Raw genomic sequence first — 24,968 nt, 5'->3', positions numbered from 1 at the left:
TCTTACCATGGTCAAAGAAAAATAATGTTATTGGAGACCATAAATTGCCGAAGGGGAAATATGATAGGACACTTGACACGACACGACAACTTCCTTTCTTTCTCAACCTACTGGAAGGCAAAATAGAAGGAAAACGAGGTAGAGGAAGACCAAGATTGACCTATTTAACCAGGTGAAGGAAAGGGTGGGTGTCGTGTCGTATCAGGAAGTCAAACAGCTGGCCGAAGACCGTGCGGAGTGGCGATTACTCCACCGACAAGAGCATAGCTCTTCAATTTAAGAAGAAGAGAAGTAGAGAATTCATCATAGTGTGTTTTTTTTACCGAATATGTGTAAATCAATGTCCCACATCCTTTATCTCTTTCTCAAGCCGGTACGGCGAGGGCGGATGGACACGTCGAGGGGAAAATGGGTTTAATGCTGAATTAACAATTAATGATTAAATAACAACAGAGGCATTGTTCACCTACTACGTACCTTTTATTTTGCATGCATTACTAGTAAATTATTAGATTCGTTAATTTATTTAGATTTATTTGATTGTTTTTTAATTTTATACAAATTATAAATTATTAAAAATATATATAGGAACTTTTTTAACTCCCGACGCAAAAAGAGGGGTGTTATAAACTTGACCGCTATGTGTGTCTGTCTGTCTGTCTGTGGCAACGGATGGACCAATTTGAATGCGGTTTTTTCGGCGGCAGTCGGGTAAAAAGAGTTCATCGATGTATTCCCACGTCCCTATGTTAACTTCTGGTTGTATGTATCGTAATGTAACTGTACTGAGTTGTTTATAAAATCGCCACACAACATCGCGTCGTTATTACGACTATCTGAGACATCGGTACCGTTGACCATCAGTGGTGTAGCGGTATAGCACGCGGTACGGATTACCGAGGACCTGGGTTCGATTCCCAGTGATGGTCTTATTTTTCTGTTTTTTCTGTGCGTCTATATTTCAGTTTGTATTTTCAATTTCGGTTTTACAGGATGACCGTAAAACTAAAAATTTGGAATTGAAATAAAAAATACAAAAAGATTCCAAAAAACCAATCTTAATCTGAGACATACTGACTGATAATCCTCGAATTGCAATAGTTCGAGAGACGGTGCAAAAAATGTAGGTATTTAAAGTAAATATGTAATTAATGAAGCCGTGGTGGCTTAGTGGTTTGACCTATCGCCTCTCAAGCAGAGGGTCGTGGGTTCGAACCCCGGATACACCGGAGACACACGGAAGATTGCATATTGTTATTATTATTGTTAGAGAGCTAATTTCTTCTGCCAACAAACTGTCATGCAGTTTGTACATTAAGTATTTATTAAAAAAAAATACATACTTATTAGATATTTGAGAAAATAAATAAAATAAAATAAAAGTTCCCGTGAGATACCGATAAACGAATTCTACGCTGACAGAGTCGCGTCGAGAGCATATAAATGTTTTTATTCGTAAAACTGCGCACGAAATTAATTTTTGATCAATAAAATTTATTTGTATATCGTTAACGTTATGTTTGTTTCCTTCATACAAATCCAAGTCGAGAATCTTCCAGCATTCCTACACAGAAAGGGTCAACGACCAGTTAAATCTGGTACGAACCGCATCGAACCAGTCGAAACCAGTTAGGTTAGCGGCCATCTTGGATTTCTTCGTTTCGGTTAGAGCCCAAGCGTTTTTTTGCTAATGCTTCTACGAAACTAGACGTAGGTAGCTCTTGTAATTACCTACTCAACTTTGACCGCTATGTGTGTCTGTCTGTGGCACCGTAGCGCTTAAACGGGTGGACCGATTTGAATGCGGTTTTTTTATTTGAAAGCAGGTTTTCTAGCGATGGTTCTTACACATGTTTTATCAAAATCGGTTGAGCCGTTTCAAGATCATCAGCTCTTGTTCGCTGCGGTAGGAATCTTAGACGCATAACGGGTATTTACTTTACTTCCAAACATATTTGGGACCTAAAATTTTCGTTCGCTGCGGCCAGAATATTTAGAACACTAGTAGGTAAACTCTTGATAAAACCATAGCAGATATATCGTGTTTGGATTCGTTTCGATCAGTATTTGATTCTACATACAATGCAATGGTGGCAACAGGATGAGCTGATGCTGCAGCCAGGATATCCAGCACTCTAGTACACTCTATAAAAACGCCGCTTAAAAAGACAATTAAAAAGTAAAAAATAATTATGCACTACCTAGCTGTTGCCCGCGACTTCATCTGCGAAGAATTCGTTTATCCCTATCCCGCGGGGACTATGCTGATTTCCCGCAAAATTAGCCCCTAAGTTAATTTAGTGTAAGTATCTAGTAATATTTTTTTATCTAAGCGTCGTCGGTGTCGGGGGACCGCTAAGGTTAACATGAAACTAAATATGTTGTATTTTGTTAAAAAATTATACATTAACTATTACGCCCTATTCTCAGACCTACCACAAAAATGTGCACAAAAACCGGTCTAACTATTTCGGAGGCCCGACCGGAGGCCGACCTGACTACAAACACTGTGACAAGAGAATTTTATATATTAGAGATAAAACGCGTCCTTGCGGTCTTGTTTTGCTGTCTGTTTGTCAGCCATGATCTCTTTATTAGCAGTTTCCGTAAATGCACAAATTAGCACTATAATTATACCTATATATCACGTAGATCAAAGAGCACAACTCCATTGTGATATAACATTTAATTTTGCATTCTATTTGTACACAACATGGTTGAAATTTCTATGTAAATGCAGCCCCAAGTGACATTATATGGTCAATTACAATTTATAATTTAACTGATGAAGATTTGCTATGGTAAATTAGTTACAAAATAGTAGATTTTAGCACAAGTGTATAAAACGAGCCATTTACTCGGAGCTACGAGCGCGGGTGGGTACTTCAATTCAATCGAATTTAATATTTAAAAAACCGGCCAAGAGCGTGTCGGACACGCCCAATATAGGGTTCCGTAGCCATTACGAAAAAATTAAGTAATATTTTTCTAAGGATTTCGTATTTTATACGGAATCTTTCAAGTTTAAGTATATTTTATACCTTAGGCTGCTTAAACTACTAATAATTCTCAAGCAAACTTAACCGTTATAGTTTTCCTTGTAAGTTTGATATACGTAAGTCTGCCATCCTGATTTTTTTCAAATTTTTTCACCCACCGGTTTAGATTTTAGAGGGGGGAAAAATTGTATCAGCAACCCCCAATGGTTTTAAAAGACCTATCTAAAAATACCCCACACTATAGGGTTGGATCAGAAAAAAAAACACCCCCATTTTACGTCTATGGAAGGCACTCTAAAATATATTTTTTTAATTTTTTCAATGTACTATTTTGTCGGCGTAGTTTTCATATGTACCCGTGCGAAATTACAGCTTTCTAGCATTGATAGTCTCTGAGCAAAGCCGCGGACGGACAGACAGACAGACAGACAGACAGACAGACATGGCGAAACTAAAAGGGTTCCGTTTTGGCCATTTTGGCTAAGGAACCCTAAAAACCCCAAACACTTGAATGCGGATCGGCAAGCGCAGTGCAGTACGTCCACCAACGAGATAGACGACCTGATTAAAGCCGCGAGTTCACTGCCAAGCGAGGCAACTGATGGTCTATGGGAGAGCCCTATGTCCAACAGTGGACGTCCTACGGCTGAGAGGCACGAAGGCCACTATTAATGCTCAAACGTCGACTACCACTCTTAAGATTCGTTTTTGGAGTCTTTTTGTATTTTTATTTCAACTCCAAATTTGTTACTTTTACGGTCATCCCTCAAAAAAGCAAGCTGAAATGTGTGGTGCATGGGAAACATTTGTGTCTATACTCCTGTCCAGTGGTGGTGGAGGGGTATAGCACGCAGCAAGGAATGCTGAGGACCTGGGTTCGATTTCTAGAGCTGGTCTCTTTTTCTGTGTTTTTTCTGTGCAGCCATGTTTCAGTTTGTATTTTCGTATGACTACCACTCGGTCAAAGAGCCTAGCGACTTAGAAGAAGAGAAGATTAAATATATTGACATGGATAACTCACGTCTTAAATCGAGTTTAGCCCGACTAATTTTAGCCGGGATAGTGGTTCGACGGTAGGTACCTGCGAGTTGGAGAACGGTGTTAAATACTCGTACTGCGTCATCGGTGCGTGAGCGCACCTTTGCAGAGCGATGTTGTTAGTGTTGTGTGCTACCATACATTTGACAGTTATAATGAAAATAAAAAATAAAAACGCGGGTAGTTGTGCGCCGGTGTCAATTTCGTCGGGTATATAGTCGCGCGAGCAAAGCGGCGGCGCGCAGTGCGCGTGTTACATAAGCCGCCGAGTTGCGTTGCTCCGAAGAGGAAGGGCTACGGAGTAGCCCGAAACATGTCGGGCTAAACTCGATTTAAGACCTGAGTTATCCGGGTCAATATATATAATATGTGTCTCACGGTAGTTTCATGTTCAGAAGAGAAGATTCTAGAACTCTGTTAACAACTTAAACTTCAACTATTGGGACCCATTCAAAAGTATGACCAGCCCAAAAATTTAACACCTCTTCGGACAGTCGGGTTATTAAAACTAATAGAAATTAGTTCCAGCTTTAAAAGCCCAGCAAAAACATACTGATATCATTATCTTATCAACACCATGATTCACCGAATCCAAGGACGGGATTTTTCCGGTCAGAGCCGGTTTTTTCCAATACTCCAATGAATCGCTATCGTTTTGTTAACCCCCCAAGCAAAAAGAGGGTTGTTATAAGTTTGACCGCTATGTGTGTCTGTCTGTGGCACCGTAGCTCTTAAACGAGTGGACCGATTTGAATGCGGGTTTTTTATAAAGCAGGTTTTCTAGCGATAGTTCTAAGACATGCTTTATCAGAATCGGTTCAGCCGTTTTTGAGATATTGAACTTTGAAGTGATAAAGTTGGGGGTTTTCCAACTTTTTGTTGGTTAGGTTATTATAAAAGCATTCCGTATACTGCCTACCTCGTAGAGTTGGGGCAAATATTTGTCAAATTGCATGAATTTGCAAATAATTTATTTTATTTATGTTTCAAACAATAGAAATCCTAATAAAAAAATATTTAAGCGTTTAATAACATTTATAATAAATTATAAGGTTATTTGTTCAACCTTTTTAATGACCTAATGATGAGGTTTTTTGCAGTATTACAGTTATTTGTGATACAAGGTTGGTAAGTAAGGTTTTACAAACTCGTGACGATGAAAACCCTCGCCTTGCGGCTCGGGTTTATCACTCGTCAACTGGTTTGTAAAACCTTGCCAACCGTGTATCATACGACGTTTTTTCAATACCTACATTTGTGAGAAAATAGGCCATTAATAACACAAAATTGAAATATAAAAACAAAACAACGCAGTTTTACAAAAATGGCGCGTCCTTAATGCGCATGCGTAAGTTTTGTTTTTAGTTAGTTTAACTAAAATTATCAGGCAAAGGTTCGACGCGTTCAGCCACTGCGATTTTTTCGAATAAATAAAAGGTGGAAATCATTAACATCTGAGGTAATTAAATTACAGTGTAAATTAATTACATATCGTAAATACAAACTGAGACATGGATGCATGATTTGGAGTTGAAATAAAAAATACAAAAAGACTCCAAAAAATCAATCATAATTTGATTGCTTAGTAGCGACATCTCTTGTCTGGGGGAGCGGTTAGTTCCGAAAAAATGTGACATCTGTCGACACAACATAGATGTCGCTAGTGCTGCTGCTTAAGTAGCATAGTAGAAATAAGCAACCTGAGATATGTATGCATAGGAAAAATTCGTGTCTAGATTCCTGTCCAGCAGTGGTGTAGGGGTAGCACGCAGCACGGAATGCTGAGGACCTGGGTTCGATTCCCAGTGCTGCTTTCTTTTTCCGGTTTTTCTGTGCATCGGGATACCCGTAAAAGTAACAAATTTGGAGTTGAAATAAAAAATACAAAAAGACTCCAAAAAATCAATCATAATAATTACAATGAATTTAGCAAATTCAGTACTTAGTTTTGTATATTTATAATAAAAAAGATATTTTACAAGGATTTCCTAAGTTTAAATTACAAATATTAAAATGCATGTTATGAGTATGAGATTTGTATAGTACCTACTGGACACTATTTCGTTCCGAATTCATAACCTTTCTACTTACCGGAAACTTTTGATCATTGTCTGGCATTTTTAACTTTCTGGTAACTTTTTAGGGATGTAATGGCGAGTGTACGCATCATTTTTGAGAAAAGATTTTAAATGTGATTACTAAGTATATTTGTTTTGAAAATAAATGTGGTTTTATTTTAACCTTTAAATTATGTTCTCGCTGCTGAGGTGAAAAGTTGTATTGTCACACGAGACCAAAGTTTTTTTGCATCTCGTGTGTTTGAATCCCTCGCTGATCTCAGGATTCTAACCTAAGACGCTCGTGATTCAATAACAGATTCCTTCGCATACCCGGGATTCAAAGTCAACACTCGCAGGAAAAAACAACTTTGCTCTCTTGTTGCACAAATAACTATTGTTAGTCTTTGGGACTATAGTATGAGCATCATAGTATGGTATGGTTCATGGTTATATGTGGAAAAATATAAATATTCCGTTTATGAAAGTTTCATTATGTCAATTGATAATATAATGTAAATTTCTGAATCAACAAATGGCGTTACCACCATTATTTACAATTAGTATGGCTGGGATCAAATGCCATCCAATACATTATTATTAGGGGCTGTTTCACCATCCATTGATTAGCGCTAACCGACAATAGTTTGGGAGTTAATAATTTGCTAAATAATTTTCGCTGAATCATTAGTAAACCGTTAAAAACACCCCAGCGCTGAGTTTCTGAAATTAATCGATTTTTCAGTAAATTAATTATTTTGCAATATGTTCTAAGTTTTGATGTCTAAACTAAAAACTCTGTGGCCGGGTAAATGGCGTCTTTGTTTGCACTTTTCATGAATTGAATTGAAATACAATATAGTCGTCAGTTTTAGCAAGTTTTAGTCGTCTGACACAAGACTAAGAATCTAGGGTGAACTGTCGGTTAAATGTGATGCCGTCTCCGTCTATTCAAACAAAACAAATAGAGACGGCATTACACCTAACCGCCAGTTAACACTAATCAATGGATGGTGAAACAGCCCCTTAGTGAAACAATATAGTATATTGTTTCTTAACAAAAGTTATTGGGACTATGAATAGTATGAGCATCCTAGTTATGGTGTGAAACATGGTTATTTTTAGAAATATAAAATATATGTTGTAAGGAAATTTGATTGCTTATCAATTAACATATGTTAGTCTCTGGGACTGTACACGTAAATAGTATGTATGACCCTAGAATGCTATGAACCATGGTTATTTGTGGAAAAATATAAATAATCTGTTTATTTATGAAAGTTTAAATTATGTTAATTATTAATAATAATGTTCTGAATCAACAGATGGTGTGACCATTCTAGTATGGATTCTGATGGATGGCAAAACATTATTATTTGTGAAACAACATAAACCTATTCTCTATGAAAATCTGCTTGTTTATCAATTAAGTTTGTTAGCTTCTGAATCCACAAATAGTATGAAGATTTATCCCAAAATAGTATGGGGATCAAATGAATGGCCATATATGAGAGATAACAATTCTTATAAGGAAGTTTCATTGTTTTTCAATTAAGATTTGTTAGGCTTTGAGTCCATAGATAAGTTGTATAAACAATAGTATAGGATGAAATGGCTATGTAAATCTTATGTAAAGAAAAACAGTAAATATACATAAATTATCTACCTTTTATAATAATAATATTGAAAGTAGCTTTACAATTGACACTCCTTTTCTGTACGACGTCGATGGTTATTTAACCTTAAAAGACAATTTGCAACTGAATCGGCTTATGTATATAATAAAATTAATAAAGTGTTAGACATATATCACTTACAACTCTATAAATGTAAAAAAATAACAAATGAGTGGCTAAAAAAGCTTAATTATGAGGAGACAGAGACTTTACTGTTTTGAGAGTGATGGGTGGTAACTGTTTGTAAGTAATAATAAAGCCAGATTTGAATTGTTTTTTTTTTTTGTTTATGTTAAAATATATATAATTTATTTACCTAAAGTAAAATGTTTTAATGTTCAAAATGGTGGGCTGATACAGGATGGATGGCTGGGTGATGATGGACGGGAAGATACGATATTCCATAAAGTATTTTTTTAAATGTACATCATAATCACGTATATACACACATACGCAAACACGTACACTTACATACATACTCGCGCACACACGTACACACCCAAAACGCACACACACACACATACACACACACACACACACACACACACACACACACACACGCACACACACACACACGCACGCACTGCTTAATTAAGAGTAGTAGTTAAAAATTTACTTTTTTTTCTCTTTCTTTCTTTTGTTCTTTTTTTGTTTTAAAACAACCACAACTTGTGATATGGAGGAGCGGGGCTTCCTGATACAAGTATGATGTTTACTTAATAGGAAGTCCCAACCCTTAATTTATGTAACAATGTTGTTTTAGTGAAATAAACATTTTTCATTTTCATTTTTCATTTTCATTTTCATTAACCGGTTTTAGAAAATGTTATCAATTCGATCGTTTTTTATTACCTCAGCATTCCGTCATATATGAACCAGCCTGTTGCCCGCGACGCCGTCTGCTTAGAATTCATTTGTCGCTATCTCGCTGGAACTATGCAATTTTACGCGATAGAAACAATCCTGTGTCCTTCTCGGGAACTCAAACATCTGTATGCCGAATTTCATCTTAATCGGTTCAGCGGTTTAGACGTGAAGAGGTATCAAACAAACAAACAAACTTTCGCATTTTTAATATTAGTGGGATTTCAATAACCCTCCTTCTTCGCAGTCGGGTAAAAATTTAAGTATGTACGTACATAAGGGCTGGAGAATCTAGCCAGCTTTATTCTGCAATGGGGCAAACTCGGTGTTTGAAGCCCGTTTTTTTAAAAGCTTTTGTTTAGTTTCACCTGTCCCGTTGTCTGTCTCTCTGTCTGTAATCAAATCTTGCAAGTTAAATTCGACCAACTTCCAGAAATTTGGTGTACTTATGTAAATTGCGTGACAATACAATAATCTGGTAGTGACATGCCACAGGTCACATGGTCTCCACAGGGCGGCACTCTTCAACAGTGGCATCGACTTAAAAGGTATGCAAATGTAGTTTGGATGACAATACAAGTACAGTCAGCAAAAAGTGCAGTCAGCAAAAAAAAGATCAAGATGTAGAAGACCGTGGATGGCCAACGGAATGAATGGTTTTTTGTAGTCTGTTCCATATTTTGATAATAACAATTTCTGCAGTCGGTTTTACTTTTTTTGTTGATCCCCATTGGTTTCTGTTCAGTTTGAAGCTGGTTAGACATTATACCTATGGAGCTCAAGGAGGAAAATTTTGTTCATTAATTGATTAGGTAACTAGCGTAGTTAAACTATGAAATAAGCGTTAAATTTTTTCCTTAATAAAATCCTACAAATTAATGGACCTGGATGGAGAGTTAATCCATACTATACACGGTGTTAATTAAATAACTGAAAACCAGTGCCCTTAGTGTAAGTTTTCGGTTACAAAATAAGTCTCGATCGCGTTCGCGTTAAAATCTCAATTTGTATGCAATCACGAACAGCGCCTCTAGCGGAACGTTTGCGATGATCGTGCTTCCATACAAATTGAGATTTTAACGCGAACGCGATCGAGACGTATTTTGTAACCGAAAACTTACACTAAGGGTACAGAAAGTAGTTTGCTCAAAATCGAGAGTAGAATCGATTACACTATGTTTTAGCTTGTGTTTGTGTTTTTAAATCCCTTTTTTATTGCGCCCAGTCTTAAAGTTACGACTGCAACATGCGTCAATTTAATATTTTAGCGAGGTTGCATTTTCGATAATGTAATACTGGCCATTGTTTGTGTCAATGTGTGATTTTCTGATTTTCTTCTAATAACGTCAAAGCGCAACTGTCAAATAAAAATCATGAGTGTAGAGTTAGAAATGAAGTAGAATTACTGACTCAGTAAAACACACGAATATCCTTTAAAATAATAGACTTAAAATGGAAAAATATTTTTGGGGTTCTGAGATTTTCAGTTATTTAATTAACATCTTGTATATACATTCACTCGAAAAACATAACTCGAATTGAAAACATAGCTCATCGTGTTGCCACCATTGCATTGTATGTAGAATCAAATACTGATCAAAAGGAATTAAACACGACATATCTGCTATTATTTTTTCAAGAGTATACTGGTGTGCTGAATATCCTGGCTGCAGCATCAGCTCGTCGTGTTGCCACCACTGCATTGTATGTAGAATCAATTACTGATCAAAACGAATCCAAACACGACATATGTGCTATTATTTTTTATAGAGTGTACTATTGTGCTGGATATCCTGGCTGCAGCATCAGCTCATCCTGTTGCCACCATTGCATTGCTTGTAGAATCAAATACTGATCAAAACGAACCCAAACACGATATATCTGCTATAGTTTTATTAAGAGTGTACCTACTAGTGTTCTGGATATCCTGGCTGCAGCATCAGGCCGAGATTCCATAATCTTGCGTAGCTATATAGCATACATGGGTGTTTCAAATTTTAGGTCCCAAATATGTTTGAAAGTAAAGTAAATATCCATTATGCGTCTAAGATTCCTACCGCAGCGAACAAAAGATCTGATGATCTTGAAACGGCTGAACCGATTTTGATAAATCATGTCTAAGATCCATCGCTAGAAAACCAGCTTTCAAATAAAAAAAACCGCATTCAAATCGGTCCACCCGTTTAAGAGCTACGGTGCCACAGACAGACACACAGACACACAGACATACAGACACACAGACACACAGACACACATAGCGGTCAAACTTATAACACCCCTCTTTTTCGTCGGGGGTTAAAAATGGAAATGGGCGGGTCATGCTGCTAGATACACTGATGATAGATGGACTTCAAGACTTCTTAAGTGGAGGGGTCCATACGGAATAAGAAGTGTCGGCAAACCTGGTTGTAGATGGCAGGACGAACTGGTAGCAGTAGCGGGAAAAAATTGGACACGAATAGCGGAAGACCGACAAAAATGGGATTCTTTGAAGGAGGCTTTTACCCGAAGGGGATTTTTTTTATTCGACTGGATGGCAAACGAGCAAGTGGGTCTCCTGATGGTAAGAGATCACCACCGCCCATAAACATCTGCAACACCAGGGGTATTGCAGATGCGTTGCCAACCTAGAGGCCTAAGATGGGATACTGCTCAAGTGCCAGTAATTTCACTAGCTGTCTTACTCTCCACGCCGAAACACAACAGTGCAAGCACTGCTGCTTCACGGCAGGATTAGCGAGCAAGATGGTGGTATCCGGACGGACCTTGCACAAGGTCCTACCACCTGCAAAATATCTGGTCTATATAATACTTAAATATAAATCCATGCATGATATTAATTTATTAAATTCAGTAAATTGTATTTATGTATGTTGTTGTATGTATGTATGTAAACTCCTTATTGTACAAAAGAGAAGAAACAAAACACAATTCAATAATTCCGATCCGCATAAGCAATCCCTTCAAATAGCGAACCTACTGTGTTAAAAATAAAGTTGTGTTAAATACTTGTGATGTATACATATCATTTAATAATATTGTAAATCTGTTTAAAAAAATATACCTTGTTGAGTTTCTTGCCGGATTCTTCTCAACAGAGGTTTTTCCGAACCGGAGGTAGATTTTTTTGACTTTCATAAGTGCTAGTTATAGCCTAAATTGATTAAAGATATTTTGACTTTGAATTGACAAACTTGTACAAAGGCGGACTTATCCCTTTAAGGGATCTCTACCAGTCAACCTTTGAGTAGATGAGAGGAGTAACAAGTTAGGGTCCGACAAAGAGTGAGTTTAAGAGTTAAAATAGTGGAAGCTACTATACAGTCTTTTAAACAATATAATATATAAACTACAATATAAATAAATCAATAAAATAATATATATAAATACATGTAAATAACCATAATACATATTATACATGCGAATATAAAGCAAAGGAAATGTTCTCAAATGGTTAAGGACAACGAAAAAAAAGAAGAAAAAAAAGAAAGCAGGAAGAGAAAGAAGGTGTACATTATCTGGAAGTGGGTCAAAAGTTTATTTGCAAGATTTGACCCACACGTACAGCCAAACCATTTGATTCCTATCCTGACCCACCGTATAACGTTCTCACATCAAATATCAGCACCTGGGCGACCGAGCTTTGCTCGGGCTAAAACTCGTTAAGAAGCGTTTTTCCAGAGATAAGTAAGATTCAAGTTAGATCGATTGTTCATCCCCGAAAACCCCTACGATTACGATGAAATTTGGTATTTTCATCGAAATCGTTCGAGCCGTTTCCGAGATTCTGATTATATATACAAATAATGTATGTCCAATTTCCCTTGTCAAGCAATGGGTTGTCACTTGTCACTATGGCTTTTTCTAAGAAAAGGTTCCACAGTGAGTCACGATTCAGTTGGTTCGAGTGTACATTGCAAGTTAAATAAAAGCTTGTAAAAGGACCGCCGGACGGACGAGCAGTAAGGTAAACGCTCGAGTACTCGACACGCTATGCCCAATAGACGACACCCTGCTGTCATCTCTATTGCTTATGACATAAGATTAAAGATGACAACTATTGGGGCAGTGTCGAGCACTAGTACGTTTACCTTATTATAGCGTTATTGACAGTGTTTCGTTTGTCAAGCTTACAGAACCCTAAATATATAGTACAGAATTGCGAACCTCTTATTTTTCAAGTCAGTTAAAAAAAAGAATAAACATGCTACGCTTAACCATAAGTGTTTTCGTTTTTATTGTTCTTACTGTAATAAATTTGCATGCATTAAAATGAAAGAAAAACGACATTTCAACACATGTTCAGTCAAAACAATTTGAAAAGAACCTACTTCAATCAAAGTCCTAATATCTCATAAACGACTTAACCGATTTCGCTACAACTTAGCTCGAAATAATCAAAATGAAATTATCTTTCTTCTTAACTAAACCGCGTCCAAATCGGTTCACAGGTTTAGGAGTTGCAACGCCATAAAAACACAGGTTAACCTTTATCTATCACCCTTTAAACTTTACTCGCACTGTCAAACTTTTCAAGATGGCCGAAATAACGTCAGCTCGTACAGAGCGCGCGCGATGCACTGGCTAGCCGACGCGCAAACCATTATTTATCAGTAAAGCCAGGCTTCGACCGTGCACGAGCTGTGACTCGGCGATATCTTCTTCTTCTTCTCTTTTATATGGCTTTTCTGTCCTAATTAATAGGACAATTTCGCCAGTGTCAAGGTAAACTCTCTTTGAGAGGGACGTTGTACGGTAATTGTAGTTTTTGCAACTTGATAGTAAAATTCCAGAAACCACGTGGAGACCACTTGCGCATTAAAAAATGTTAAGACACGAGAGCAATATAGAATTTTGGGATCACTGTTCACTGTTAAGGTTAATCGCCGCATAAACCACTATCAAAATTATACTTCAACTAGCCAAAGAAACAGAAATAGCAAAATTAGATATTGTCTACATCCGCCATCTTCGAATGCTACAAATCGAATCCTCGGCGATATCTACGAGTTTATAGGTAGAGTCATTCACGATGACGCGTGCCGTGGTTCTTATTACAATGTCATTAATGTCTAGTTTTGACAAAATCACGCGTTTTCGTGGATGGCACTAAGTATATCTACGCTACGCTTACGCTGCGTGGCATACAATAAAGTCCTTTCCACATCTATATATAGATGCGGAATCAGCACAAGCCGATAGAGAAAGGTTTTATATCCACGCAATAAGCTAAAAAATCGGTCAAGGGCGAGTCGGACTCGTACATGAAGGGTTCCGTAAACAGTTCATTAAAAGTTTTTCTCAAAATTCTTCTGATTTAAGTTTTTTTTGCTGACTGTACTTTATGCCCCAGCAGGGCTATCACGAAACTCGAAACTCGAAGTTCGTTTCGTGCGGTCCCACTGACACTTACACTATTTAATACGAGAGCGAGAGGGACGGTACGATACGAACTTATTTTAAAAGAGAAGAACCTTAGAGTATTTGTTGAGTTTGTAAGTCATTGTTGTGTACCTATTGTAATTTCACCGCTTTAAGAACAGTCAACCAATTGGATTCTCAAGCCACTAAAGGATCTTGTCATTGTGAAATTTTTCGTTATCCAATAAGCATTGCTATAGACAAATAAATATGATTTACTATTTCAAGGTTTTACAGTGACCTAGAAATAAGTAGGGTACGTACAGGACTTCATTTATATGAGCCACCATGGAACCATTTCACTGTAAACATCAAATTAAGATCGCATTAATTAACAAGGAAAATCGTAATGACTTTTCCTTTGAAAAGGTTCCATGGTCGCTCATGAATTAAAGTTCCAGACCGTACATCCCTAGTGGCTACTCGAATTATTTTACTTTTTTATCGCGCGAAGTCGTGTATGGGCCGTTACAGCGGTGTTTAGCAGCAGGAGCAGTGTAAACAAACGCTTGTATACCTGACTACATCAGTTAGTTAGCATGGTTACTGTGTTGTTTCACTTGTAATAGACTTAAGCGCTGGTCTTATTACTTGTTCTATATAAGTTGTTATTAAAAAAATCGGTCGTGTGAGAGTCGTAATCGCGCATCGAAGGGTTTCGCACAACGCATCAAAAATAATAGGTAAATGTTTTTGATATACATTTTTGAAGTTATTTCATACATACCTGTGAATTTTATTTTATATTATTTTATAATCACAAGGAAAGGTAACAAAAAATAAACTAAAACTACAACAAATCTAAAAATGGCCCCTGCGGCATGGGACCGAAGACGCTGGCACCATTTCCTCGCTGCATTGTAAGACTGATGCGTTGAGCGAGGAAGCTGCCAGCTCTTCGGTCTCCTGTGATATTTCTGAGTCTTGAAGTTTTGTTTGAAGCGACATCGCACTAATATGTTATAAAAAATATTTTTCATATTTTTGGGTTGCCCGAAAACTATCTAAGAATCATCTACTGAGGGCAAAAATATATTTATTTGCAAAAAAACTGCTTGTTCACTAGTCCTACTAATATTAAAAACGCGAAAGTTTGTTTGTTTCCTTATCACGTATAAACCGCTGAACATTTTTTTATAAAGAATGGCTTACGTTTGACCACAATCACGCCTGATGGGAAGCGAAGATGTGGAGTTATAGTGGTTTTTTTTTATACGACTGGGTATCGTGGTTAGTGAACACAGCGAGCGTTTTATTTACAAGTAAACAATCTGCCGGCGAGCTTATCTGTATTCTCGGTAACAGTAACATAACATTCATGTATTTATTTACATATTTTATGTCGGTACAAGAACAGCTGTGCTTGATATGTATGAACTGAGTACGATTGACGTTTGATGGTTTGTGTTAAGTATTTATTATAAGGTTTTTTAAACCCCGACGCAAAAAGAGGGTTTTTTTATTTATTTGACTGGATGGCAAACGAGCAAGTGGGTCTCCTGATGGTAAGAGATCACCACCGCCCATAAACATCTGCAACACCAGGGGTATTGCAGATGCGTTGCTAACCTAGAGGCCTAAGATGGGATACCTCAAGTGCCAGTTATTTCATCGGCTGTCTTGCTCTCCACGCCGAAACACAACAGTGCAATTACTGCAGCTTCACGGCAGGATTAGCGAGCAAGATGGTGGTAGCAATCCGGGCGGACCTTGCACAAGGTCCTACCACCTGCAAAGTGTGTTAATATGTGAGTGTTATTAATTTGACCGCTGTGTGTCTGTCTGTCTGTTTGTGTGTCTGTGTGTGTGTCTATAGCTCTTAAACGGGTGGACCGATTCGAATGCGGTTTTTTATTTGAAATCAGGTTTTCAACCGATGATTCTTAGACATGTTTCATCAAAATCGGTTCAGCCGTTTTAGAGATATTGTTTAATTTCCCACTGTCCCACTAATATTATAAATGCGTAAGTTTGTAAGTCTGTTTGTTTGATAACTCTTCACGTCTAAAGCCCTGAATCGATTTAGATAAAGTTCTGTATACAGATAGTTTGAGTCCCGGGGAAGGACATACGATAGTTTTTATCCCGGAAAATTACATAGTTCCTGCGGGATAGCGATAAACGAATTTTACGCGGACGCAGCCGCGGGCAACAGTTATAGTAATATGTATGAGGTAAGCTTCATCATCAAGCCTGGTGGTTTGACCTATCGCCTCTCAAGCAGAGGAACGTGGGTTCAAACCCCGGCTCGCACCTCTGAATTTTCCAAATACATGTGCGAAACGTTTGAAATTTACGAGCTTTGCGGTGAAGGATATCGTGAGGAAAACTGCACCAATTTGCGAAAATTCAATTGTGGGCCAATCAACTTCTTTACCCACATTAATCTGTCCGCGACATTTTTCAAACAATTGCAGATTTTTGTAAGTAAACATGTTTTTTCTGTATTTTAATAGATGGTGTACATGAATACATGCCATCCTACGTAAGTTCAACCTATTAAACCGTGAAATATCTTGTTGGAAGTACGATTTTTTGGTAACGCCAGAGACAATTTTGGTAATGCAGGAGACTAAGATTGGTTTTTTGGAATCTTTTTGTATTTTTTATTTCAATTAAATTGATTGCTTAATAACGACATCTCTTGTCCGGGTGAGCGGTTAGTTCCAATGGGGTGCTGAAAGTTTCTCGATGAGGGCTACAGCATAGATGTCGCTAGTGTCGCTGCTTAAGTGACTAAATAAGAAAACAAACAAGCTGAGATATGTGGTGCATAGGAGTAATTCGTGTCTGTATCACTGTCCAGTGGTGGTGTAGTGGTATGGCACGTGGCACGGAATGCCGGGGACCTGGGTTCGATTCCCAGCACTGGTCTTATTTTTCTGGTTTTTCTATGCATCTATATTTCAGTTTGTATTTTCGAAATGCAGGAGACGCCCACAGTGTCGGTATGGTGCGTGTGATGCTCCCAATCCGGACTGGGCCCGCGTGGGAACAGCTCAAGCCCTCACATTCTGGGAGGAGGCCTGTGCCCCGCAGTGGGGTGTAAGTAAGATGGGATGATGATGATGATGAATAAAGGTGTCAAACCTGGTAGTAATAAAGTAAAATTAATCCCAGTAAGGTTTCCTCTATTGTTAGTTTTTGACCTTGTCTAGATTACCAACGTAAATAGATTAAACGTTGCCTAATCCAGCAATGCCTTTTCTCAACTCACTATTTCCCTCACGATTTTTTATGAAATCATGTTTTAATCCCCGACGCACAAAGAGGGGTGTTTTAAGTTTGACCGCTCTGTCTGTGGCACCGTAGCTCTTAAACAGGTAGACCGATTTGAATGCGGTTTTTTGTTTGAAAGCAGTTTTCTAGCGATGGTTCTAAGACATGTTTTATCAAAACCGGTTGAGCTGTTTTTGAGATATTGAACTTTGAAGTGACAAAGTCGGGAGTTTTCCTACTTTTTGTTGGTTAGGTTATCCTAACTCAAGATTTCAAACTGTTTCATTTGCCAAACTGCTTTTCCCAACTCACGATTTTCTATGAAGCCATTTTTTTTCGGAGCTTTCATAAAACCAACCTAACCTGCTGTGTTATGTGAAAAAGCATAAGAAAATGCACAGAGAAAAGTTTATAGTTTGGGAGAAAATTCAGAGTTGGGAAATGAAGCAGTTGGCAAATAAAACATTTGCCAAACAATAATTCTGGGAAAAGGCAGAACCCGATTTTATCGAAGACATTATGCACGAACAGCTGTGTTCCAGAAAATCTCTAATTCCCAATCCCTATGATTAGAATTGTAAAACCGTCCAGGAGCGTGTCGCATACGCCCAAGAAGGGTTCCGTAGCTATTACGGAAAAATATACTATCCGTATTAAACAAGTGATACTGGGCAGTATTACAGTCCTAAGCCAAAAGGCGGTATCTCAAAAAAACACTTGAGTTACCTATTTGTACAGTCGAATGCAAAAGAACAGCCATAGCGTCAAAATATGTATACATCGACCTTATGTTTATTGGCATAAAGGTGTGTAGGTATTATTGACGTCTTGATGACGTATGTACATGACTATTTATGTATATTTATGACGCTGACCGTACAATGATAGTAGGCGATAAACACTTTGGGCTTAAAACCACTAAATTTCATAATACCTTATTCACTGATACCCCTAATTTTCAAATTACCATGAGCTCATAATACCTAAAATGACAAATTGTCTCTTGTATTAAAATGAACGCAATTCATTATGACTATGACTTAAAATGTCATATTCTCTAAATACCTAAAGATTGAAATGCACAATAAAATTCATTCAAATACCGAATGACAGAAATTACAAAATATTAAAACAACTCAAACCGAAAACACCCAAAAGGCAAAATGCCTAATTTTTTTTCACGGGTGATGTTTGAGAAATTTGATCTTGATTATTGACTTTTAGTATACCTACCTTGTTCCTGTTTAACGTACCTTCAAATTTAGGTGTTTTAACTTTTGGCTGTTTTAAGCATATGTTGTTTTGCCATGCAAGTCATTTTGAAGTTTAGGTATTATGAGACCAAGGTATTTTGAAATTCAGCCATATTAAGATTCCGGCGGCGTGTTATAAGTAACAAAATTAGGCATTCTGCAATTTAGGTATTTTGAGACCAAGAAGTTTTGAGATCTGGGAATATTGATAAAAAGGTAAAATGCAATTTACAAGTTATAAGCCCAAAGCCGATAAACATACTTATGTATTTTAAATACATACTTAAATACATATTAGACTAGCAGACCCGGCCGACGTTGTCCTGCCCGAAAAACACTACATTAAAGGTAACATACAAACAGCAGCGCCATCTAGCGGGTTTAATTTATAAATACGTTCTTTAATTTGAGGAGAGAGTTAACCGTATCGACGTATGACCATGCCAAGTTTGCCGGTTACAAGCCTATGAATTTCTTTTATTTTTATTTTTTCGTAAATTTTCCAATGTTTTTAATAGGACTAATTGCTATCTCGTATTCCTGAGAAAGACATAACCAAAAACACAAAAATCATAAAAATTGGTCCAGCTATTCTTGAGTTATAACTGGTGTAACTAAAACGTCTTTGTTTTGAATTATAATAGTCTTCACGTAAATCAATAAATTCAGCAGATGAATTGAAATTTTGGTATTTTTAAAAACACCATGGGAATTTCCGAAATAAAAATCGTGATTTTCATTGACGTTACATTAAAAACAATCATGTCAAATTTCATGACTCTAAGCCCAGCGGTTGTTATTTCGAGATTTTATCCCTATCCCGTGGGAATATATCGGAATAAAAAGTAGCCTATGTTTTATTCTAGATGTTCAGCTACCTACATACTAAATTTCATCCGAATCCGTCCAGCCGTTTCAGCGTGAAGGAGTAACAAACATACTCACTCACTCACCCACAAGCTTTCGCATTTATAATATAAGTAAAATAATTATATAGATCACAGAAAAAAAATTAAAAAATACAAATTAGATTCTTAAAATATCTTGTAAACAAAAGAACCAAAGAAAAATGTAACGAGGTGTATGATAGATTATTTCTACTTTGTAGGGTGCTACCAGTTCATGAAAAGTGTTCGCTTCTACTAGCATTGGAAGAGTATAACTCGAGTCAATTTAAAGTACCTATCAATCATACATACCCAACTAGAAGTGTAAATTGAGAAATAAATAAACGAAAATTGCGTGTACCTAAGATCTGTAACTATTATGGCTAGCGTACAAGAAAATATATGATACCTAGAATACTTAATGAGATGGAAACTCTAATATATTGTAAACCTTCTAAAATTACATATAAAAATAAAATTAAAAATAGTTTGCTTTATATATGTGTGATAAAGTACCTACATGACCTGGCGGAAGTGGAGTTAATGTACATCCCCTTGCATGCCTTTATACATGCATGTATTTATTTTTAAGGATTTATATTAAGAACAGTGTTAGAGAGCTAATTTTTTTCTGCCAACTAACTGTCATGCAGTTTGGCAGATAATTTTCTTTAAACAATGTATTGTTATTTGAGAAAATAATAATTAAAAAAAAAAAAACAGTCGTATTTGCCCCGATCTGGATCGAACCCAGGACCGTGAGCTTCGTAGTCAGGTTCACTAACCACGGGCTACCCGGACGTCAATGTTGTTTATTTTGCTTCTACGGAACCTGTGTGACAACAGAATCGTAAGAAGAGTTTATGGTATATTAAAGGTACCTACCTATCTAAGGCGTACTTAGTATAATAGTTATTTATGTGGCTGGTGCATAATGAGAGGCATTAAAGTACGGGATGGTTTTATGAAACGAGCCGCCTTCGGCTCGTTTCATAATAAGATCACACGAGTGTTTTAATGCCTAATTATGTATAGCCGCATACATAACTTTATCTACATGCATATCATAAGTTTTCTATAATATGTTCAGATATGGCCTGTATTTTGACTTTGACTTTGACTTTGAATAATAATTATTATCTACATGCATGTCATAAGTTTTCTACAATATGTACAGATATGCATTGTTAAAAAAAGTATTACCGATACTTTAAGAAGATGCACTGTACTTTAATGTGAACATTAAGATGCACCCGCAGATACCAGGTTTCTTAATAAAGGCCATTTGATAGTCGTTTCTGAACATATAATAGGGAAGTTATGATATGCATGTAGATAAAACTAATTATCATATCATAGACAGGATGTTTGGAAATAATTCGTAGACATTGCGTTGGCGTAGCGATCTCTGCCTTCAATGGTATATCATATCGACTATGTTAAATACTTGGAATCATGATATTTTTCGTGCAAAGTTGACATCCTTTTTGTCGACTTTTGAGCTCCTGTAATTCTGATATTACACATTTATATGAAAATCTGGAAAACCACAGGCATAGATTACGTCTATTCCATACTTACAAAATTTCATCTATTTATGTTGCCTAGTTTTCAAATGAGACCGGGACTACGTTTGTATTTGTAATTTGTTAATAATAATTACCGTGTACAATGTTATATGAATAAAATATTTGTATTTGTTGTATTGTATTTGTATGGAGAATGGAACTAAGATACTTCTCTTAAACCGCCCCTGCATATACAACCTCATGCAAATATGAGAATGTTTGGTTCTCGTTTCGGTTTGTATTTTTTACTGTAGTTTTTAAGTATTTTATTTGTAATTATTTTATTTTGAAAAAATGACTGCCAAGTTTCTTGCGGCGCATTGTTCTTGGCAATGATGGTCTTTCCGAAAGCGCTGGTAGTTTAAAAAATTACGTGTAAAAGTGCCCATTGCGGCCTATTTACTGAATAAATGATTTGAATTTGATTTGAATTTTGAATTTGATATTTGGTTTTGCCGCCTTCTTGACAATGCCACCCTTGTACGGTGCTCGCTACGGACTTGGGGGCCTACTCCGAAATTCGCCAATCGAAGTTCGTGTCGTACAGTTCCTCTCACTCTCGTATTTCATAGTACAAGTGTCAGGGACGGAACGACACGTATTTCGATTTTCGAATTTCGGAGTAGCCCCGCTAGGTTTGAACAGACTAACTTTATGAGATGATGGATGATATATACCGTTCACCATCGCCGTTGGAGACGTCAGCGTCACAGCTGGACCCAGAGACCAGTTTGAGTCCGTTCTTCGGCCGACGCCCTTCACTGGAGGCCGAGGACGAGAGACGGGGGTTTGACATTGTGGAGACCTGGATACCAGAACAAAACTATTAACACAATGCTAATCTATACAAATATTCTTAATGCATAACACGTAACAGTAGATACGGTGATTTAACAAAAAACTAAAATAATACATGGCAGACAATGCGGTGTTATCGCTTAAAAGCGATCTTCTCTAGTCTACCCAGAGTATAAAGAAACGTATATAATGTACATTTTGTTATACTTGAGTTTACCCGCGGCTTCGCACACGTAAACTATTCGGTCTGGTAGGTAGTTAGAATTGAATTTCCGAAATTTACAAAATTTTCCTGGGAATTCCCAAAATTTATAATCATGGTCTTCATTGAGGTTTTGTTAAGAACAACTGTCCAAAATTTCAAAACTCTAAGCCCAGCGGTTGAAATTTCAAGATTTTATCTCTATGCCGTGGGAATATCTGGATAGAAGGTAGCCTATATGTTATTCCAGAGGTCCAACAAATTTCGTGACTAAGCCCAGCGGTTGTTATTTTGAGATTTTATCCTCACCCCCTAGGGATATCGAGATAAGAAGTAGGTATCCTATGTTTTAATCCAGGTTATAAACTAACTTTTCGCCAAATTTCATCCAAATCCGTCCAGCCATTTCAGCGTGAAGAAGTAACAAACATACTCACTCACTCACAATCTTTCATATTTATAATATTTTAAACATACATACGCTCGAAAAGTACCTATAACCCTCCTTCGGGCATTTCTTAAAAACCCGACTGCCTCAAAAATACTGAAAAGAAGAAAACAAGTCTAGGTCTAGAACTCTGTTAAGTAGCTAACTTAAAGTTCAACAGTCGGGACCCATTCAAATCGTGACCAGCTCAAAAATTCTTAGTACCTAATAAGTCCCGACTGTTGAACTCCTGGACTTGTTTTGTTCTTTTCGGTATTTTTTAAGGCAGTCGGGTTTTTAATTTTATTATTTGTTGTATTATAGCATCCAAAATAACTTCAGTATAAGTAAATTTCAGCTATCTGTTACGGTTCATGAGATTCAGTCCTGTGATGGGCGGACGGACAGCGACATTATTAGGGTTCTGTTCGGCAACGTTCAAGTAAGGAAGCCTAAAAATCGGTCGCCATGTTGATGTCGAGACTTCCGCATCTTTTGTTTTTAAATAAGCTTATTTTTTGTGTTTTCATAGATTTTAGTAAATTATAGTAGGTACTCACTGGTGAAATGTTATCCGTATGTGTATTAAACGCACAATTAAAACTTTAATTAAAACATTATCATGGAACAATATCTGTGTAAAAATATTTTGTAAAAGTCGTCTTTGGCATGGCGGAAAAATACCCACTTGTTTGAAATAAAATACGTGTAGTCGACAAAATGCGGGAAGTAGTTATGTCGTACTTTTACCAACTTAATTTAATTAAGTTTAATGACAGATATAGGTTAGTGCCGCTTGCAAGTACAAAAGATTCGTTAAAAAGTATAATTAAGGAAATAAGCAGCATTTTGGTATTGTTATTATATTAAATTAGTAGATTACATTTTAAATGAAATAAATTTAACCTGAAGTAGCAAGTGCCATCTATTGGTGAGAGGATAAACTAATATATAGACTTGATAAGCACGACATCTGTTGTCAGCTGCTGAACTAACTTTAAAGCTCATCTTCAACGACGCTGCCGTCAGTTTTTGTTTTACTATTGCACAATAGATGTCGCAGTATTTAAATTCAAACATAAAATTCTTTTCAGAGTTTCTGTTGTTTATTGGCGTTTAAATGAGAGCTATCGCGTATGAGTTCGCCGCTAGAGGCGATAGTGTAGCGTGAGGTCTCCGAAATGTCAAATCTCATAGTTTTTGGGTGAGCTACGCGGGTTTATTTATATTTAGAATAATTTTGTAAATATTTTGCAATATCTGAAATTAATTATGACAAATATTCGTTTCGGAGCAATGAATGTCTGAATTTTGAGACAGTTTTGTCTTTCGGAAACCTTTGTCCTCCCTTTTTTCCGAACAAAACGGGGACTATGCAACACTGTGGCATGCTCGATATTTTTATGATACGGTTTTAAGGTGTATTAAATATGATTTTAATCTAAACTTTGTTTTCACACCCGTAATAACAGACTTTGAAAGCCATACTTAAAAACCTCAAGCAACAGTGCGCTATCTAGTGAGACAAAAAACGATAGCCCTCATTCACGCCAAATTAAAAAAATAATGCTTAATTTCTAATAGTAGATTATGCGTCCTATTTTCATTACTGAAAGATGCCTACTTTGGTTTTTTTAAATACATTTTATGAGTGAATAAAATTATCTGTGTGTTAACTATTTGAAAACGTAGTTGAAATACTTCACACGCCGCTAGCTCTTGGAAATCGGCCTAAAGTATGAAAGCAGGGTGCCTTGTTAGTGCCGCTGTCCCCCGCTAGATGGCGTTAAAATCAAATGCTCCAGGCACGACAAGAACGGTAAGACTTTCCTTCTTCAGTTCAGTTGTTATTTCGATCCAGGTTTGTTATGGTTGTGTTTCTTCCTCGATACTTCCATAGATTATTTGAAGACAGTTTTCCATTGTGTATGAATGAAAAAAAAAACGTAATTTCGTATAAATAAGTGAAATCGGACGTTAAATACTTGATTAATTCAAGTTTATTGGTTTCTAAAACATAATAACTTAGCATTATCGATTACTTCGGCTGTGGTTTATGTGTATATTTGCCTTCATAGTTACATAGGTATATTTAAATAATGGTTCAATAATAATAAAGGAACATAAGTGTGATTTGGTGTAGGTACCATATGGATTTTTTTCGTAGTTAACTTATGTAACTGAAAATTACAGTAGAAGGTAAGTTAAATATTTTTAGTTAGTTAAGTAATATCTTGTACTTAAGCAATTTGGCAAATTTATTTACTTAGATAACTTAAAACACGATAATTTTGAAATTTATGATTTTTTAAAACCAGTTTTATTTATAATTAGAAATAAAGATGCAAAATGTAAGCAAATCGGGCATTATTTAAACCCCCGATGCAAAAAGAGGGGTATAAGTTTGACGTCAATGTCTGTCTGTCTGTCTATGGCATCGTAGCTCTTAAATGGATGGACCGATTTCAATGCAGTTTTCTTGTGAACGAGTTTCCTTGCAGTGGTTCTTAGCTGTGTTTTATCAAAATTGGTGCAGCCGTTTTAGAAATATTAAACTTT

The 24,968-nt window shown here is 36.7% G+C and overlaps 1 protein-coding gene across 3 annotated transcripts in view; it reads right to left on the bottom strand.

The window, feature by feature from the left end:
- Positions 1 to 23,128, bottom strand: part of LOC141443925 (P protein-like) — a 44,168-nt gene extending 21,040 nt beyond the window's left edge. For 2 of the 3 annotated variants that reach the window (XM_074109326.1, XM_074109327.1), the window contains exon 1: positions 13,123 to 13,211. Coding sequence is in view for 1 of the 3 variants with exons in the window: in XM_074109325.1 (XP_073965426.1) it covers positions 21,660 to 21,778 (119 nt within the window). In the remaining 2 variants the exon portion in view is untranslated. Of the gene's footprint in view, positions 1 to 13,122; positions 13,212 to 21,659; positions 21,788 to 22,969 lie in introns of those variants that run through there. The other variant, XM_074109325.1, reaches the window with a different exon arrangement.
- Between the last annotated feature and the right edge of the window lie 1,840 nt (positions 23,129 to 24,968).

The sequence above is a fragment of the Choristoneura fumiferana genome, chromosome 28 (genome assembly GCF_025370935.1).
Source record: "Choristoneura fumiferana chromosome 28, NRCan_CFum_1, whole genome shotgun sequence".
Classification (NCBI taxonomy): Eukaryota; Metazoa; Arthropoda; class Insecta; order Lepidoptera; family Tortricidae; genus Choristoneura; species Choristoneura fumiferana.
Note: the sequence above shows the minus strand (reverse complement) of the source record. Positions and strands in the feature narration are given on the sequence as shown.